General features: G+C 37.2%; 1 protein-coding gene across 16 annotated transcripts in view; it reads left to right on the top strand.

Annotated features, from left to right (window-relative positions):
• Positions 1 to 20,523, top strand: part of NRXN1 (neurexin 1) — a 667,911-nt gene that overhangs the window by 538,381 nt on the left and 109,007 nt on the right. For all 16 annotated transcript variants that reach the window (XM_066316362.1, XM_066316361.1, XM_066316355.1 and 13 more), the window contains one exon: positions 10,239 to 10,410. In XM_066316362.1, the coding sequence (XP_066172459.1) occupies positions 10,239 to 10,410 (172 nt within the window). The remainder of the gene's footprint in view (positions 1 to 10,238; positions 10,411 to 20,523) is intronic.

Raw genomic sequence — 20,523 nt, 5'->3', positions numbered from 1 at the left:
GGTTTTTTGATGTTTCAGTTTTTTCCTTTTCAGAGATGCCCATTCTTTTCTCTGCCACCCTAATTTAGTTGCAAAAGCTTCTCTGACCAAATAGCAGTGGAATCATTAATATTTTTTTTCTTTTTCAAATAGTCTCTCACTATCCTTAAAGCTGTAGAAATACGAAAAGTAGTTATATGTCTGGTTTCTACTAAGCTCTTTCTAGCAAAACCTTGCTTTTAGTAAAGACACCATTTAAAAAGAAACAAAAAATGGAAAGCACATAATTTGCATCAGCTGTCTTTCAAATATTTTACCATCACATCTCTTCCACAGTGAAATGTGTGAGAATAGCAGTATGAGGCAGAAGCTCTGAAAAAGTGACAAGTAACTCTAATGAGAGATGCTCTGTTTTTAGCATGTTACTATTTCTAAAGCAGCCATAACTTCTGTGGAGTTCCTGCTGACTTTTAACTTTCCGAGGTAAATATCTGCCAAGCATAATAAAAAACAATAAATGAAGAAAGTAGCTGCAGTAAGGGCAGAAATCAGGAGTACGCTACCAGTGAGGTTAGAATGATGCCCTAAAACATTGATTGCTGGTTGCCCAACATGCCCCATTTCCAAAATTATGCTTTCCAGCAGTAATAAAAGCCTGTTGTAAGTGAAGAGTTTGTAACTAAATTAATGATGCTGTTCCTGTCCCATGTGCAGTTCAAAGATGATGATGCATTTTGCAGTTTTGGCTCTTAATGGTTATTGTTTTACATGTTGTAAGCAAATATTTAGATATTATTAGAGATTTTTTTAAAAAAACATTGTGTTCATGAGCACAAATATATTTGGACATTGTTCAAGCCTGATACTGACCATTCCAGTAAGGACAACAACATCTGTGAATGTTCCCTGCTTCAGAGAGGCACTCAGAGGCTGACTGTACAGAGCTCTGTTATAGACAAAGCTCTGTTGGTATGGATAAAATTCAATTTTGATATTTTTCTGATTTTCGTGAGGTCATCTTGTTCAGTTTTCTGGCACGTTTCTTCTTAAATACAATTAAGGAACTTCTTGATTATCAAAGATCATATTGTCAAAGGTGCTTGTGCTATTTTGCTATGCTTCCCCCCCAGAGATTTCTTCCTTGTAGAGGCTGTTCACAAACACTATTGATTTCTTGTACAGAACCCTGTCATTTGTAGTGCTTCTTTTCCACTGGGTGGTGTTTTGTTTTGGGTTTTTTTAAGGTGCCAAAATAATGTCTTTCAATCCTTGAGGGTTGTTAGCAGCAGCAGCAGAGAATGTAGAGGTAGCTATCAGATTTTGCTTTCCCCTTCCAGCTACCTGAGGGATTTCACAGTCCAGTCAACGAACACCGTTTGATCACTTCATGTGCTACATGTATTCGGTGTAAGGATTTTTACATGCTCCGTAGCATTAAGTGATCAAAAGAAGTGAGATCCTCTGTTGTAGCATTGATAATAGGCTACTCTGCACTGCGTAGCACAGCACACCAGTGAATTGTCAAGTTGATTTTGATTCTGAAAGATCCTCAAGATGAAGAAAGGTAAGATATGGGAAACTACTACAATGGAGGAAAATATACATGGCATTAAAGCTTGCCATAGAATGGCTCTACACTTGAGGATAAAAGGAAGAAAGCTGGCAACAGAAATGATAGGACTGCTCAAAAACTGGGACAACAGCCAGGACTTGCCTTTCTTCCAGAGACCCCATGTCCTACCTGTGGCATGTTGTAGCTCTGCTGGCTGGGAATAGCATAGGTTACGTGTCCTTGTGCGAGGGCTTTTCATTCCAGTTCTATGTTTGTCTCATAGACCAGTAGTCAATTTGTGTGTGTCTGCGTGTTTTCTTTTGTTTGCTTTACTTTTGTTGAGTTACTTATCAGTTATAAATTGCTTCAGAATTTTCTGAAGTGAGACTATCATGCTTTCTTCATTTTGCAGATAGGAAGTAAATAATATTCATCTAAGTCCACTATTCAGATGCCCAGCTTTTAAATCACTTTTTGGGCTGGATTTTCTTCCTTTTCCTTGCAGTTTTCTTTCATGTCACTATGAGTACTTAGCACTATTAGTACTTAGTACTTAGTACGTTATTTCAAACTGATGACTCCAAAGAAGGAGAACAATATTTAGGAAACAATTCTGGAAATCAAAACAATGAAAGAATACAAAGTGTGCATTTTAAAAGGTCTTTAAAAAGGCTTTTTACTAGTGTTTGTGGTAGGCATCTGGAAATATTCAAGACCCTGGTTAATATTAAAGGGGAGTTTATCAGAAGTATGAATGGCAGGTAGGTATTCATTTTTCATTAAAGCTCAATAGGAGTTGGTTGTCCAGTGCCATTTTTGGTTATTAATAATTCCCTACAAGCTTTTAATATGAAAAGTCCTTTTACTCAGATTCTCAAAAAATAATTACTGATCTTTTCAGGAGCATGTGTGTTGATCATATGGCTATTAATTATTTAGCAGGAAAGTCTGCTTGAGAATTTGCTGATTCTTCACTTCTGGTCCCAGTTATATGTCCTGCTGATTCTGACTTTGAATTTGTTCCAGACACACAGATTATCAGAAGAGTTTTCTGAAACCTTTCTAAATACAGAAATGAATGCCCTTAAGCCAGGACAACTTCCAGTTGGATTAGATTATACTGATTCCAAGGTGCTACTTGTTTGTTTTACACCCTTGAATGACTGTATCAAGTTCCAGGAACACTGTTTTAATAACCTCTGTATAAAACCACTATGAAAAACTGGAAAGTATGCTTAATTTTCAAATCTCACTGTGCCCATTTGGAAACACGTGCTGATACATGTGCAGGGAGGAGCAGTGTTTGCAATTTGTGAGTAGCTGGAGTTTCCAAAGAGTATGGAATTCCTCAGGCTGGACATCCTGTATTTAAGGTACTCAATATGTCTGCCCACATAGAAAATAAGTGTACAGAGCAAAGCCCAAGCCCTGTGAACTACTTTGGCCAGTAGAAGACTTTGTTTCCCTCAATTTAGGCTCTGTTTGGTGGACAGCTTCTCTTCATGAACAGCACCTCATGACTGAAACCTGTGGGTGAGACACAGGGAAGGTCAAGATATTTCTGTGAAACATTCTATTTTGAAAGAAATACCACATTAAGGACTGGCTACTTAAATTGTTCTTTACTGTGTGTTTTCTCAGAAAAACTTAATTTTGTGTACTGCAGTAATGATGCTGAGTGGATAATAAGATGCAGTACACTCTGCTGTGGGCTCTACACCATATGTCTTTCATAACTACCACATTTTAATGGTTGGTTGTTCAGGTAATTGTATCGTCTCAGGAATTCATCATCAGGCTAACCTGAGATAATACACCTATAATACATGGCAGTGAGAATTACAATGTTTGAAACTAAACAGGAAGACTGCAGACTGAGAGTTGAAGTGTCAGAACTCTAGATTTATAAATATTTCTATATTTTCTGCTTGCTGAGCTTTATGTATAAATCGAATTGCTATAACACTTTAAAGCAGACTGTGAGAACAATTATTTTAAAGCAGAAAAGTGATAGAAGTTGGTTTTTTTTCATAGTAGTAAAGGATAGTTGCTTCCTGCCCTGAAATGCTGTGCCGGTGAGTGATTGCTCTCATGATATCTTCTTTCCAGAAATTTTGTTCTGTGGGTCACACAGATGGCACTTTGGGACATAAAAAATTGCCATGTGACATGTTGTTCCTTCCACTTAGTGAGCCACTTAGGTGGCTCTTTTTCTAGGTGTACCTCAGTTGTACATTACTGGGATGCTGAGCCCATACTTCACTTACGTCTTTTAAGGGTCATTGGTTTAAGGCTAGAAGATGCTTAATTTTTATTGACCAATGCTTAAGAGTGCAGTAGCTCTGGTAGCATCTGTATATATTTGCATGAATAATGAGGTTATAATTTCTTACATGTCAGCCAGGGACATCTGGTGAACAATGAATTTTTATTATTTCTGTATTGATTTAGAAAACCTAGATAACTTAATGGAATGAAATTGGGGTCATGTAAAGGTTTATTAGAGGGTCTTACAGCAATTCTGAGTAAAACAGGAGAGTGAAATATGATGCAAATTTTCCCTCCATGTCCCTTTAACAAAATTCATGCGATGACTAATTGGGATCCCAAAATTAGAGGAGGGAAAAAAAATTGTTGCTGTATATTTATGATTATTGATCTGTCTTCTGAATGCTTTGTACTGTCTCTGCAAGGATCTTGGTGTAGATGAAAATGGTGTGTTTGTGCTTAGGTGAGCATGCACGGGTGCTGCAGGAAATGCTGGTAACTTTTCTGGCTCGGCAGACATTTTTTCTCTGTGCACAATCTGAACAGTGGCATAACACAGTGTTAGGCAGCATTTTGTTGCTGGGATTGCATTTCCAATGAGTGTGTGTAAATGGGTAGATTTGATCTCTCTTCTCACGTGAATCCAAGAGCCACATCTGGATTCCAGCCACCACTGAAGCCCAGTGATGATTTAACATGATATCTAGTTCTTTCTCTTGGTCTGCCAACAGTATCTTGAAAGGCTTTGGGTTTTAAGTTTTTCTGTACAATTATCAGGACCGGTATCTTGGATTAAAATGAAAAATATTAAATTTTGGTTAGTTTTGTTCTTTTTGTTTCTTTTTTTGTTTGGGAGTTTTTGTTTGTTTGTTTGGGGTTTTTTTGTCTTTTTTGTTTGGTTGGTTTGCAGTTTTATATCATAATCTAAGGTCTACAATAATGTGAATTTGAGTAATAAATAAATATTGGGAAAATAAATGGTGCAAATAAATGGCGAGAACTTGCAAGAAAGAACACTGGGAATAGCTTAGTGTCCTCACCAGGAAACCAGAAAAAGGGAAAGTTTGGTTGTTTTGTTTTCTTTGCTTTTCCACTCTACGCATTACCAGCTTTCAGGAAAAGAAAGAAAAACCAAATAGTTTTCCATTTGTCAGAAAGCAAAAGACCGAGTACCAGGTGGATGCCTTCTATCAGACATCAGCAGAAACCTTTGCTTCCGTGCTTGAAGTGCCAGCCTCTGAATAGTAACTTTTCTTACCAGCACTCTGATAGAGGTTTCATGCCCCTCCTGGGTTTTCTGCAGTATGTCAAGCACTGATATGCTGAAAGCTTTTCTGAAGTACCTTTCTGAATTTATGAAAGGGCACAAAATCTGGCTGTAAGTACTCAAGATGAGGGAAGACAGGAGAATGCCTCTTTCTGTGGTGTCTTGACTTGCAGTTGACTAAAAAAGGGAAAAAAATTGTTAATGTTGGAAAAAATAGATTGTATTTGAGTGAAAATGATCTCAGGCTTAATAAAACTCAAGAAACTCACACTTCAATAAAATCAAAGCATACCTTCAGTTAGTTCTAAGACTTTGTTACTGCATTCACCAGAACGTGGTGCCTCAGGGGCTGATGATATAAAATGCAAGCTGGCACGCTTGAATTTTTTTTCTCAATTTGTCCACCTGTGGGAGTCGAAGTGTTATTGCTTTTCCTTGGAAGTGGTTAAAGGTTGTAAGTATTACGAGCTTAGCTTGTCTGAAGTCTGTTCTAAAACTATTGTTGTGCCAAATTTGCATGGACTCATGTTTGACTTATTCTGTAGTTATTGCTACAGAGAGCAGCAAAGCCTTGCTGATGTTATAGGAAATATCAATCACATATATATTTTTTATTTTTAGTATATATCTGTGAGAGTATATATATATATATATATATATATATATATATATAATGCTAGCATTGGTTTTACTGCATTTTGGCAGATTGGTAGCACTGAACTAGAGTCCAACAGGGAAGAAATTGCAATGTCAGCTGCTGGCTTGATTTGCATTCCACCTTTTTTGCTTGGTTCCTGGGTTCATCAGCATTCCTGATGCCTCATCAGAAGTCTGTTAAGTATTTAGAGTACACAATTCATAAAACAGGCTTGAAAATACTCCACTGGAGTTGCTACATTACAGCAGTTGCTGCCAGGGCTTTTGAAGACAAAACATTTTGAAGTGATTGGTATGTACATGTGTACACATACACATCCTACGCTACTGGAGCAATCAAAGCTCCCAACATTTCAGAGCACATTAGGAGCATAGAATTGGAGCTGTCTCTTGGTTTTATCCAACTGCTTTGAAGCCATTAACATATTTATCCTTAACCTGTGAGCTTGGACAGCAGAATTTAGCTATACACAAAGCCTACATTACATGTTGCAGTAATGTACAACAAATTATCTGCCTGTGTAGGTACTGTCAAAAGAAAAGCTACCCTGGCCTCAGAAACAGGACAGCTGTGTGGCCAAAGCACCTCCAAACCAAAAGTTTGGTGTTTCTGGAGAGTTGCTGACTGGGGCTCAGAGTGTCACAGGGTGTCTGTAGATGAATCCAAGGTCCCTGTGCTGCATTGTCCCAGGGAGCAGTGGTGGTGATGTGGTGGATTTAGCATTATTCATACTACCTTTGGACCTGAGGTTCAAAATGATTGCCATAGACACAATGTTTAAGCCACTTCTTGAAATGCATCCCTCCTCTGTTTTGGCCTTTCTTGGAAACTCTCCCACCTCCTGCACGACTCCTCTCTGTTATTGTGGCCTTAGCAGTATGGAATAGATAAAGGGTCAGTAGGAAAAGGATTTGCTTCTATTACTGTGTTCTCTCACAACTAGGTGAGACTGAGAAAAAGAAAACACAGGCTGAGAACAATAAACAGTGCAGTGGACTTCTATGGGCTCTGTGTAGAGAGCTGATTTTACTAGGGGAGCTCTGAAATGATCATGTTTGCTTGTGGGCAAAAAACATCTTTGCTTGTGGGAATGTGAGCCTGTACTATTTTGGGTCGTTGGCAGGGATAGCACCATCCAACAGTAGTGCTGACTTATTGCAGTATTTAGTGATGCACAGACATTTCTACAGTGCCCATCAGCAGGGTGCTGGAGAGGGAACCTCTCACTCAGCATTTCTCTGAGGCTGTTTCTGGCAGGAAGGATGACTTCTAAGATTATTTTGAATGAACAAGTGATAAAGGAAAATTTCTACCATTTTACGATGCAACTGAGGCTGGCAGAGTGAAAATAATAATTTAGTAGGCTTTAGTTTTATCAGTATCTTTCCTTTCTGCACTACTGTATTGCCTCAAAGAAAGAGGAAATACAAAACCCAATTCTTTCTAAAAGGTCACAGACCCACTAGATTAAGCATAACAAGGCTGAGATCAAGTTATCTCAACAGGTTATTTACTGTATGTCAGTTGATCCACAATAATTCTGTATGCACATGGTCTTAACCAAGACTGATGAAAAATAACATGACAAAAACAAATGAAAAATAATGTTATTGTCAAGTGAGGGAGGCGTGCAGCAAGTCAAATCCCTGCATGACAGTGCAAGGGCTTAGAAAACCACTATCTACATAAAAAGGTGCTTATTGCAGCATCGGGTTTTGTTTTGTAGTTCTAAAAGGCTGTGCACAATGGGGTTGTGATTCATATAATGTTTGATGTGATGTCCAGAAGTCGACCTTAAAGATGGATATAATAATCAGGAAGTCTTCAATTTGAAACACAGATTTGCTTCCTTGTTTTATGGAGAGGTGTTACAGAGAAGCCCACAGATGCTGGAGAAGTGTAGATAAAATTAAGTGTATCCTTTAAAAATGGATTTTTTTGTGGTTTTAGATACACAAATGTGTCACAAATAAAGACAAAACAATCACTCTAATATGTTAACAGCTTTTAGGGTGATATTTGATCTTGTGCTTGCTTGCTTGGTGTCTGTGCAAGGTATTTCTGTACAAACACAGGGAAGTCAGAAAAACTTGGCTTTTTTTCACTAGAGGGTATATATCTATAAAAGAAGGCTGAAAGTCTGCTTTTAAGTCTGCTTTCAAGTCTGCAAAGCATTAATTTCACTTGCCAGTACCTGGCCATTTGCAAATGGTAACTTGGCTGCAGCCCACATGTTCTAACTTTGGTAAAACTGCTGATATATGTGTCGTATATACCACTTCTTTTTACCCCCACCATTTCTATTCACTTTAAAGCTGTTTTGTTCCTTTGTCGTTTTCAAAAATATCTAAAACAATGCGTATATGCATATATATAGCAAATAAGAAAACTGGTATATAAAGTGTAGGTTGTGAATAGTGTAATTACAAATCACAGTAAAATTAGTCAGCTTTATTTAATCCTCAGAGCCTTTGATTTCTTGAAAAGTACTATAAAAAGTTGTATACACCATTATCATTACATGCTGGTTTTCTGCATTTCAAAAATTAGTAAAAGAGGATATTGCTTCAAAACAAGACAATGTTACATTTCTTTGTATATATTTCTGTATAAAGAGAGTAAGCATATGAATGAAACAGGTGAAACAAATAAGCTACTTCATCCATGGGAAAAAAAAGTGGGTGAAATTTATTCTGAGTCTAGTCGAAGCAGTTGAAATTGAGAAGAGCTACAGTTACCTTTCCAAGATAAGTAGGGAATTGCTATGCAACTCACACCAGAGGCAAAAAAAGATGAGCATGAATTGGGTAAGGTGGAACCCTTATTGACACTCATTAGACATGGAAAAATAGGACCAGTGAATGGAGAAATATTAAAACCATCCACAAGTAAAAAAAAGAGAAATGTTTAAAACACTGTTCAATCAACTGAGGCAACAAAAAAATATTTTTCAGACTCATTCTGCAAATCTCATCAGGGAATGGTCCTTCAGTTGTTTCGAAAGAGGTCACAGCTGAGGAGCCGGTAACGCCGTGCCAAAATGTTGAGGAACTGCAGAGGTGCTCAGCAACTGCTCAGCTGTGTAACTGCAGTATGCAAGCACTGCTGGAAAACAAAGTCAGATGTTTTAAAAGAAAATAAAATAAAGTGGAAGAATTCTTGAGCTCTTTGCTCAGGGGACTCCCAGAGACAAGGGGCTGCAGAATACACTTACTGCAGGAAGCAGTGCTACGGTAGTAAGACAAAGAGAGAGCACATACAAGTGTTCTGCAAGAACACTTCCAAGAACTGGTTCTTGGAAGATTTGATGTTGAATGACCAAGACTACAAAGTAAAATATTTCATTGTGTTTCATCTGGTTGTGCAAAAACTTCATGAAGTTTTTTAACTTTAAAAAATATGTACCAGTTCTAGAAACATGAAATTTCATGTAGAATTACCAATTATTATTACTAAGTCCCTAATCTCATACTGTTCAGTGTTTTTCTTTTTTTCTCCTCAGTGCAATAAATACCTTTATTAAAGAGTAGAATTGATTTAATAGGAGAAAAAAAATTACAAAACCCTAAAGTTTACTTTAATAGACATTAAAAGACTTTATTAAAATATATAATATATGTGTCCCATTGGAGCAAACATTTTAATAGTCAAAAGTCAATAAAAATGAAAATAGGCCAATATGAAAATCATTTGGAAAATCTACTGCCTTGTCCCAGGTATTGATATGCATGAGAAGTCTCTTCAGCCCTAAGAGCACCCAGACACTCAGGAGTTTATAGGCAAATCGCAGTGAAAGAATGAGTTTCTGGTCTTAGTGAAGACATTACCATATCCCTGTGTAAGCAAATTACTTTTCCTGCCCTGCCCTTGCTTTGAACAGGGAAGCACTTGTTAATCAGCCAGTGTGATCTTGGCTCAATGATTCAGAATTACTACAATGTGATGCCAAAAATCTCTCCAAGAGAAAAAACAATTTCCTTCTTTGTTATCATTTGTGAAGGCTCTAAGTATGAATGAGGTTTGAAAAAAGAAAAAGCAGGGATGGCACTTGGCTTTTATGGCCAGAAAATTCTTGTATCTCTTCCAAATGACACTGTAAGGCTTTCTGTTTTGAAAGTCTAAAAGGAAAATTTTTGTTTCATCCTCATGGAGGTGAGGGAGACAACAAAGACAGAAACCTTGAGCTTTCCTCCATCTTCCCCCCTCCTCATCTTGATCTGAATCTCTTGGAAAGGGAGAGACCTCAATTTGGTGAAATATCAATTTGGACTATCAATTATCCTTCAAAAACATGCCCCAGACTTCCTAAGCTGTCAGAAGGTTTGTCACTGCCACATGCAAACTTTCAGAAGTTACATCTGAGAAGGGAAGATGTTAGAAATCTTCCCCTGTATTACACAGTGTCTCAATTTCTTCTGAAACAACTCTTAATTAGTTCTTTTTCTTCTTCCTTTTTTTTTCTTTTTCGTTTTTTTTTTTTTTTTTTTCTTTTTTTTTTTTTTTCAACTGTGCAGCACCAGGGGAAAATTGGAGTTAAATTTAATGTTGGGACGGATGACATCGCCATCGAGGAGATGAACGCCATCATTAACGATGGAAAGTACCACGTGGTTCGCTTCACGAGGAGTGGTGGCAATGCCACCCTACAGGTGGACAACTGGCCCGTCATCGAGCGTTACCCAGCAGGTAAGGGCTCACACAAACACCTGGCACTAAGAGGGTGGGGGATGCCTGGAGTTTGCCTCGTTTTGCTCCTCTCCTAATGCAATATCAGCTCCTTTGAAGTGTTTTTGTAGCTACAGAAGTAGTTAAAAGAATCCTGAGCAATACAGTTTATAATGATGGCATTTCCTAAGTGAGTTTAAAAGCCCAAATTCAAGTTATTACTGGAAGTGGGAAAATGTACTTATCAAGGCATGAAGTAGTACTTTTGTTTCTTGCTATCATTTGATTTTTTTGCATTTTTGGTTTAGGTGGGGGAAAAAAAGGCTTTGACAAAAGCTACAGAGTTTAAAGTGACTCACAAGTCTATCCCCAAGTGATGGGGTGAAACATTTACTGAGGAAAAGGTTGTCTGTGTTCTTTTGACTGCAAGATTACAGCAATCTGAAGCTTATGAATTTAGCAGAAGTCTTCTAGCAGACACAAACCAAACAGCGTCGTAGTTATCAATTGTACAACCAACCACCCAAACTGAGGTGCCTTAACTTCCAAGGCAAACTACAAGGATATTATTTATGCAGATGATTCTGGTTACTTGAAGAAAGCCACAAGTATGATGGCAGAGCTGCCTTGAGGAGGCAAATATTTAATTTTATGCAAATGCCATCTCCTGAGGATTACTATGCTACTAATTTTATTCATTTTTAAAGGCAACAGGTTTTTCAGATACACAATCCCTTTCTTATTGGGTAGGACTACTGAACCATTAATGGTAACATATATCTGCATGTTATCTGCTAACAGTTGCTCTGTGTGTTTATATTAAGCAAAAGGCAGCAAATCTGGAGGTGTAAATGAAGGCAAATATGCAAACCAGAATGCCTATTGTGTAAATGACAGTTCTGATTAATCAGTTTAAAAGTGGAAAATTCTTCATTTTTGGAGGTGGAGTGCAGCAGGGGGGTGTATTTCACTAGTAAGGACTGCATAAGCCATTCCCTGGACTAATTATTAGTATTCAGGATGGGGCTTTTTTGTTATTGCTGTTGCCATTTCCCTTGTAGTCCAGCTATTTACTTGACTTTTTAAAAAATAATATTTAACATCCACATGTGAAATATAACCCTTCAGATAATTTCTTGGAAATAATTCCTAATATATGAAATAATGAAAGTGTGTATTGGGAAAGAAACCATGTATAGCAGAAGTTGTTAAAAAACCTATCTGTGTGCTAATATGCTATGAATGAATGACAGCTCTAGCAATTAGAACCATTAACAGTTTCTAAGTTAGACACATCTATGAGAGGTGATAAACTCTTGAGGGAAAGGGGAATACTGAATGAAATACAGCGATCTTTCAGATATTTCTGTTTCCCCTGTGCCCCCCGGCTTTCTAATTTTGCAGTGTTTGGTAAATGGTTGTGGAAATAAGGTGTAAGCTGGGAAGGACCTGTCATTGCTTGTGTTCAAGACATATTCAGCTCAATGTGGAAAAGGATTCAGCTGGTGTTTTGTTTCTTTTGCTTTTTACCTAAATGATGATCCTGAATTCACTGCCTCCAAGCTCGGGAGTGATGCATCCCAACAAAGAGGAAGTCAGGCAAACATACCATGTATGGTTCATGTGTGGATGAACAGGGAGCTACAGGACAGGCTCAAATACAAATAAAAAGCCTTGAGTTCTGAAGCTAGTAGCACACAGAACTTGTTTATACTAAACAAGAGATCAAACTAAACAAAGAGATCTATACTAAAAAAAGATCAATTTAGAAAACAGTAATTTTCTTGTGATGGGATTGGTGGAGTAGGAGAATGCTGGATGTTTTCTTTGAAAAAGGAAAACAGAAAATTAGATCTTCTTGAGCTTCTATGAGCAATCTGTGCAGGCTGCATTTCAAGGCATTCTCATTTGCTTCATTAGCTGCAGTACAGACTCCCTTGGCTTGTTTTATTGCTGGATCTTCTAAGATTGCTTTGGCCTGTAATTTTCTTTGACTTTCCCATAGTAATATTTTATGCCCCTGTATGCCATAACATTGCTTTTGGCTGCTATCATCCCCCTTTTCACTTTTATCTATTCTCCCTTCCCAGAAAGAGACCATCTTAACTACACCTTTCTCTTCTCTTTCTGTGCTGCTTCATCAGGTTTGCCAGTCTTGTTGTTTAGGGTTTTTTTAAATTAGTAATAAAATCAAGACTAGGCAGCTAGTAAAGTTGCTATACTTATATATGCTGGATTATTTTTTCAAAGATAAAATTAAATAATCAGTTGCTTATCTAAGAAATACCAACCAATCTGGTCTTTTTGAGGAAAGATTTTTCTCAGAATTACACTTAAAGGTTGGGATGCCTGATTACAAGACATTACTTGTTTGTGTTTGGTGTCTTAAAATGCTGTGTGAAGATTTTATGAGAGAAGTTTCTGGTCAGAGAAATAGGATTGTCCAGTTTCATTGCCTGTGTAGGCTTCATCCAGCCTCATGTAACTGGTGTGGATAAAGATACCCAAGGCCCAATAACAGCTAGTAGCTTGCAAAAAATATCACAAGTGAATGCTTCACAGAGCTTCCATGGTGGCTTTGTGTGTTTTACCCAAGAGCCATATAAAATGCAGAAGAGTGACCCTAGAAGATGAATAGAATGTGATGTGTCTCTCCTGTGACATCATTCTTGATCCCACTAGATTTGAGTTTGCTCTGGGCCAATGCACCTTCAATTTATGTCTGAGTGAGTGTGAAATGAGAGAGCTCTAAAAGGAAAAGAGGCAGGGGTCAGTGATAGAGAATGATTATCCTAGTTAAGGTGGATGGTTGTTCTTTGAAATATAGTTGGGGAAAATGTGGTTTAGTCCCAGATAAATGTGAAGATTTCAGTATCCTGAAATGGCTGGCTGATTATCAGAAACAGAGGTTTAGATTTACATATGTATGTTCTTCCAGACTATCATCAAAGTAATTTTTTACTCTGAAGTTTCTTTCTTCTTACTTCTCTGAATAAAATGCTAGAGCTATGAGGATGCGCACTCCGATTTTTGCCCTTTATTAAATGTTGATCCTGTTTTCCCCATTTCTTGTGTTTCTGACTGGTGTATAGCCCTGTGAGTGTGAGTGGCACACTGTAGTTTTTTGATAGTTGATTAGGATGCCCATATCTCCACTTGATTTAATTATTCTATCTGTCTTAACTAAATTCAGTGTTATGTCTCCTTACTGAATTATCACCATCTCTCTGCACCTTCCTGAAGAACTTTAGTATTTCATCTTGACCTCTTTTTCAGGTAGTGAATTCACATTAACTTATCTGGGTACAGCCTAATTTATGATCATATTAAACAGGAATGAGAAAACTGCTGACTGTGCAGAGCTCCTAATCAATAGACTATCCCCATTTCCATGCAGATCCTTTCTACTCCTTGTGGCTTATCTTGTCTGCTTCACTATCTAGTTTTAATTGCCCTTCCCAATGTCTGGCTGCTGTTGTGGTGATGGGACTGCTCCACAATAGCAACTCCAGCTGCTTCTGTGAAGAGGCTGCCCTTGTAACTTCACTTAGGTAATAATTCTACACTGAAGTGTAGGTTTCCTAAGGATGCATAAAACAAAGAAGTTGTTAATTTGTGTCAAACTGAACTAAGAATTATGGTAGAATAAAAAAAAAGGCAAAAGAAAGGAAAATTGTTTTAGTTACATCAAAACATTAATTTCTGTATTTTCTGAAGAAAATGTTCTGACTTTTCATGTCAAGATTGCCCAGTGTTTATAGGGGACTTAGATAATCTGAGAACAGAGCATTTAATTTAATTTAAAACAACATTTCTTCCTTACCTGAAAGAAAAAGTGTTTCAAATAAGATCAAATAGGGAGGGGGGGTGGAAAAAAACCCAAATTTTTTATCATAATAGAACCATATCTATTTATCACAAAAAGCTGTTTTCTTAACTATCTGATTTTTGTTCCTTGGTAGTGAAGTGTGTACATTTACTAGTCAGAGAAAGTATATCAAAACAAGGCTGAGGACTTTTTAAAGCCACAATAACCACCACCTCTTGTGAAAGAATTTCAGAATTACTTTTCTGAGACTGACTCTATGCTCTCTGTGGTCAAAGGCAGTTTGCCCAATGATGATTCTTTTAAAACACACAGCACAACTAATCATTTTACCAGTGAGGATTTTCTCTTCATGACTTCCATTGTAAATCAGACTGATGTAGAATTTTCTATCTAGGAAATGACCTATTAGATATTGGGCAATAGGTCTGTGGTTTCAAAGCTGCTCGGTCTGTGGGGAATTCTCAGTATTCTTGGGACCCTGAAGCAGTTTGGAAGATACTGTATGATACAGGCAAATATCTAAAATGATGCCCTCCCAGTCATCCTAGATCTCTGCTCAGCCTTAGAAAAGCATAACTTTGTTACAGCTGTCCTCACACATCCCATGGATGTCAGGGATGTGTCTGACAGAGCAAGATCTGACAGCATGAGCATGTCACTCACATTGCTTGCAGAAAAGGGCTTGTCCAAAGCATTGCCAGACTACTGGAACAGTGATTGGGAAGTATAAATCATGATGGAGCACAGACACCAAATAAGAACCTGTGTGAGAGACCATGGATGCTGGCAGAAGAGCAAACTGACATTACGCTAAGTACCAGTACTTCTGCAATATGGCAATCACCAGCTCTAAGGGCTTTGGTATAATAGAATAATTCTGCACTGGGTTTTGTTTTGGGTTTTTTTTTGAGGTTGGTGGTTGGTTGGTTGGTTGGTTGATTTGGGTTTTTTTGGTGGTTTGGTTTTGATTAAAGAGCTGAGATCACATGTGTTATCTTTAAGGACTCTCTCTGGATCTGTGGGATAAAGGTTGTTTCTGCAGAACATCCAAGGGCTAGAGGGGAAGGGGACATGTAATGTAAATGCTTCTCTTGATCCCTGTATTCTAGAAACTAGAAAAAGTGTCTGTCATCTTTTCATGGTATACACGTGACATTAAGATAAATGTTAGGAGTCAGCTATTATCATGTATCCTATTTAAAGTAAATAGCTCCATTTGTCTTGGGTTTTCTGTGCTCAGATTGACTATAAAATTAACAGGAGATATTTGTTCCTCCAGGAATGGATTAACATTTCCCAAGCAATCCATGTACTTGCCTAACTTGCTTACTATTGGCTTAGAAATAGCTTCCAAATTCAAGCCCCTACAGTCACTTCTGAAGAGCATTAAAGATGTTTTTCAGGTGTAACTGTGTGGTGGAAGGGAGAAATCTCAAGCACTTTGATGAAAGGGTCTTTGAATGTTCTAATAAGAGGGACAGTCAGCCTGTTATCACCACATCCGTGCAAAATTATAATGGTCAAGGTGATGTAGGAATCTAACAACTAAATGGTCATTCAGTGTTTGCCTTGCTTTGTGCCATAGAGCAAATATTCAAATCTCTCTGGCCACTGCTATTTGGACACAGGACTTTTCAGGGTGTTTCACAGGACAATAAAGAAGCTTCTGACTGCTATTTATTTGTCAGCAACATGTCGCCTGTACCTTTTTTCTCACTGGGTTCATCCTTTTGACAAAAGAATCCATCTTCATTCTCTCTCATGTGTGTTCCTTTGCTATGGCCAGAGTTTTGACTCCTATAATCAGATGTGTCATCCCTCAGTCTTGATGGTAAGACATAGAGGATATGAGGAACACCATCATCTGATAAAGCTGAAAAGCTTACAAACCTGGAGGAATCTCTTATTATGTACCTAAAGAAAAAATAAAAACTGTCTTTATGCCCAGGAGGGAAGTCCAATGGAAAAGACTTAAGTTCTGTTAACAGCAATTAAGCTTCTGTGAAACACAGACTGCCCCGTGATTCCTGGTTTGGATGGCACTTTCCTTCTGTGGAAAACCAGCAGTGCCAGTGAAATAAGGACATCTCATAAGACTTTATTACCCTTGGTGATAACAGTGTTTGGAAAAACTGCGAGGTTTTCTCAGGAGCTCTCCATCTGGGAATATGCAGGAGGTGAATGTGCAAGTAAACACTTTATGTGTAAATATATGCCATACATATAAAATCAGGCTTTAGAAGACAAAGATGTGGGTCTGAAATATCTGGTCTATTGAATTAGTAAGAAGAGAATGGGAAAAATACCAGTTAAATCAGTAGTTGTTTTGTGACCAAGATCTCACCCTTCCTGATTTGGAAAGCAAAACTCATCAGTGTTATTTATGGCCTTTCGTGTGTCCTTGGAGTCACATCTCCCTGGGCTTCTTTATGGGGGAAGGTCTGCTGGAACCTGTTACACTTAAACCTTAGTCTGGTTCTGTAGGAGATAATGGAGTATAAATATGAATGAGTTAACATACTTGGGGTTTTTGATTTGCAAAAAGTCTTTGATCAAGTTCCATGTGAAAACATTCAGGAAGAATTTACCCAGCCCTGGTGGTAAAGGTCAAGTTCTTTGATGGATCAGACTCTATCTTAGGGAGAACAGGGTCACAGATTCCGACCTAATGAAAATCAAAGGAGTAAATAAATTGATATTCAATGGAAGTATGATCATTTAAACCTTGCTGTATATTGAATGACATTGATTTTTAATGTAAAAGTTAGAAATCTTACATACGAGCTGTAAGACAGACAAATTCAAGATTACTACAGAAGAAAAAGATTAGTGAACAAAAAATTTTTAAAAATGTGCTTCCTTTGACAGGCAATGACAAAAAAGGAGAAATGAAAGGTATAAAAATCTATAAAGGTATTTTGAAATAAAAGCATTTAAGAATCCTAAATTTTTACATTTTTGAAATTCAAAAATTTGTGCAAATTATTTCCTTTTTTTCTAGAATAAGAGATTTGCAAAATCTTCATCGGCTTAAACAACATTTTAATCAAACAAAGCATTTTTCATTCTTATCCCAGAGTTAAAACAACTGATTCTGTTGTATATGCATCATAGCAGTAAAAGTAAAGTTGATCTAAGTAAGATAAATGCACATGTGCAAGATAATCTGAATTTTCATAGAAAATATTTTTAGTTCATTGCACTGGCTCAAGACAAAAATTTAATGCTGTACACAGCTCATGGATTATTTTCATTATCAGTAAAAAAACAAGTTCTGATAATGTTTAGAATGCTAAAGAAAATATTAATGGAACTATATTTAAATCAATGGTCCACTTTCCCTGAAAAGGATTAGTGATTTAGATGGCTTTTTCTCTCACTCCTATTTCATTTTTTCCCCCATTTGTATTTAAAAGTAAGGTTAGTGTTAGAAGAGCTTAAGAAATTAGAAATTAAAATGTACTGGCTCAAGTCTGCTTCTTTGCATAAATTGTTTCTCTTAGAGGGTAACTTAGAAGAAACATCCTACTCTTAAGAAATTTTCTTTTACTTTCTTTGGACTTTTCTTTGGACTTTTGTTACAGTCCAAACACTTTCCAGTTCATTCCACTTTGTTCTTACATGTCTTTCAGAATAGTTTTCTCATTTCTCTGTTCATCATAGTAACCTTTCTTTGATGCAATTTTTTCTTTTGAATTTGGTTTTCAACTGCACATGTTTGAAAATGGACCATAGTGAGAACACTAGGACCTCAATAATATATGAAGACAGTAATGCAGATATTAATTCTGCTTTTTAAGACCTTAATTTTCTTTTTCATACCTCAGAACTGTAAAACTCAATGTCATTCTGCAGCTGATTACCTGTTGAATGTCTTTCCTCATGAATTCTCTATCAGAGTATCCCAATTAAGGGCAAGAAGTGGGGTGACTGGTCCTATATCTTAAGTGTGTGACCTGCACTTTGTAGTATAAGCTTTGGTGTCACATCTGTTAATTCAGAAGGGCTCTGTTCCTCTGGACTTATATCTGCAGCCTCTTCAGCATTACTACCATGTCAACTTTGATGTCATCTACAGATTTCATTGTCTGGATGGCACTTTATGCTGACATCAGTGAATAAAATGCAGATGGTTTTTTGCAGAACTCAGCTCGGATGCTTTCTTAGGAGTTCCACTGAGGTAGTTTTTCTGGGGCAAAATCATTGTTTTTCCTTGTAGTCATATCTGCAGTGGCTTCTCTGGTAGCCTCTATAGCACAGTCTAATGCAATTTGGGAATTCACCAGGATATTGATCTTGTTAACTCCATGTAGAACTCAGCATTGAGTTTATCACGTTTCTGTGACTGGAACACATGTTGGTCTTCCACTCATTCAACTAGATGGCATCAGCTCCCTAAAATACGAGGAGAGCTTTGGCACATCTGACCCACCTGCTATTTCTTGAGGCTTTTTGTTTTTCAAACATAGTTAATATAACAGGGAACATAAGGGCCAGAATATGGTACAGTTGACACATTGGCAGGTCTGAATGTGACAAGCAAGGACTGCTGATCATCTGTGTGAATGATTCACCAAGAAGCTAAAGAAGACACAGAATGAAGTGGGAGTTGCAGAGAGGAGACAACTCCAGTGCTGGTTCCTGGAAGTAGATGCATCCTGGGAAGATGGGAGCCTCCAGTGTGATGCAAGACAAGCAGCCCTTGAATTCAGAACCTGTCAATAGCTACAGCAGCAGGGTATGAGTCTCTACATGAGATAGAGGGAGGAGGGGAGAAAAAAACCTTTGTTCAATGCTATTGTTTGAGTTTTTGGGTTTTTTTCATTCAGTTTTTACCATAAAATTTTTACACTCCTGTGTTTTTTCCACAGCTAATTCATGATTTGCTATATGACATCATATCAAAACCATTTTCTTCATCTGTAAATTAGTTGGCCTGTCGAACACAGCAGTTTAACTAGCCTAACATGATTTGGTAAAGTTTTGCGTTTTATCTCATTTTCCAATTGTTTTCATGTCTTTAATAATTTCTTTTAAAATTTGTTCTAAAGCAGCATGCATGGCTAAGGTCAGACTAAACACTTCAACTGGGTAGATTTTAAATTCTTCTCATGTAAAACAATTACATTATCTGTTCTCTTCTGCAAGAAATAACATGTCTCATTGGGTGGCTGGATTTAAAAACTCGTGGCTTCTAATTTTTAACCCCTGGGAAAGAGATCATCTTTCTCACTTTCTGGACACACAAGTTCAGTAAGAATATGTACATAGCTTTTTTTCTGACCTGTGGAGATCTAGATTAGACACATTCCTGTTAGTATATTCAGTCTGCTCCTTTTGATCACCATCAATATTCCTATAAAGTAATTCTCCCTGACTCCATGATCTCTTTTTGTTTCTAGCACTTTAGAATCTCTGGGTTTTGAATTTAGTCTACTTTCTTTGGGAGGTTTTTGGGCCTAAGTTCTGGCAACTTTTCTTGAGTATTTATTTATTTTTCTAATTCTGAAAGGCACTCCTTTCTTTACTGGGCAAGTTAGGGGATTTAACCTCCTGTAACATAACCTCTGATAGTGCAGCATAGATAGACAGTGTATATTTTAACCTTGCAGGTGCAAACTTAAATATATATATATATATAATTATTTTTATACTTTATAGAATTTCCAAGTGTCATTCCTGGCTGAATCTAGCCCCTTATACTGATTGCATAATCTGATTTCCTTCACCTTATCAAATTTTGTTCTTTTTAAATCAAGAATCTGATTTACAGGCTTATTTTTAGTTGTCCTTATATTAATTTAAGTCAACTCCTGATCACTCAATCAAAAAATGTTTCCTACAATTAACTTTTCTATGATGTCTCCAGCTTAGCCAAAGCAAAGATAAAATTGCATTATTTTTTGCTCATTTTGTCTGGACAAAATCCTCAATGAGGCTTTCTTATTGTAGGAAGCAGATATCTACCTATATTAACGTTATTATGTCCAGTTATAGTATGAATAAAAGAAGGCATTATACCAGAGTGTAAAATAATGGCATGGAGAACTAAAAAAAAGACAAGACTCAATTCAGTAGGTCCTCCAGAGTAAAGATGGAAGAAATTCTTCTGCAAGAAGTAGGAATCAAAATACATGAAAAATTCATCTAAGTTACTGAGACACAAACCAGCAGTTAAGTGATGGATGTAACTAGGCCAGTGTGCTAACTTGCCTTTGTAATTGCAGAACTGATTTCTTGCATGTTTTTCTCATTTCATACAGCTCTGACTGCTCTTTGCTTACAATTAAAGGTATTTGTCAGCA

The sequence above is a fragment of the Sylvia atricapilla genome, chromosome 3 (assembly GCF_009819655.1).
Source record: "Sylvia atricapilla isolate bSylAtr1 chromosome 3, bSylAtr1.pri, whole genome shotgun sequence".
NCBI classification, from domain to species: Eukaryota; Metazoa; Chordata; class Aves; order Passeriformes; family Sylviidae; genus Sylvia; species Sylvia atricapilla.
Note: the sequence above shows the minus strand (reverse complement) of the source record. Positions and strands in the feature narration are given on the sequence as shown.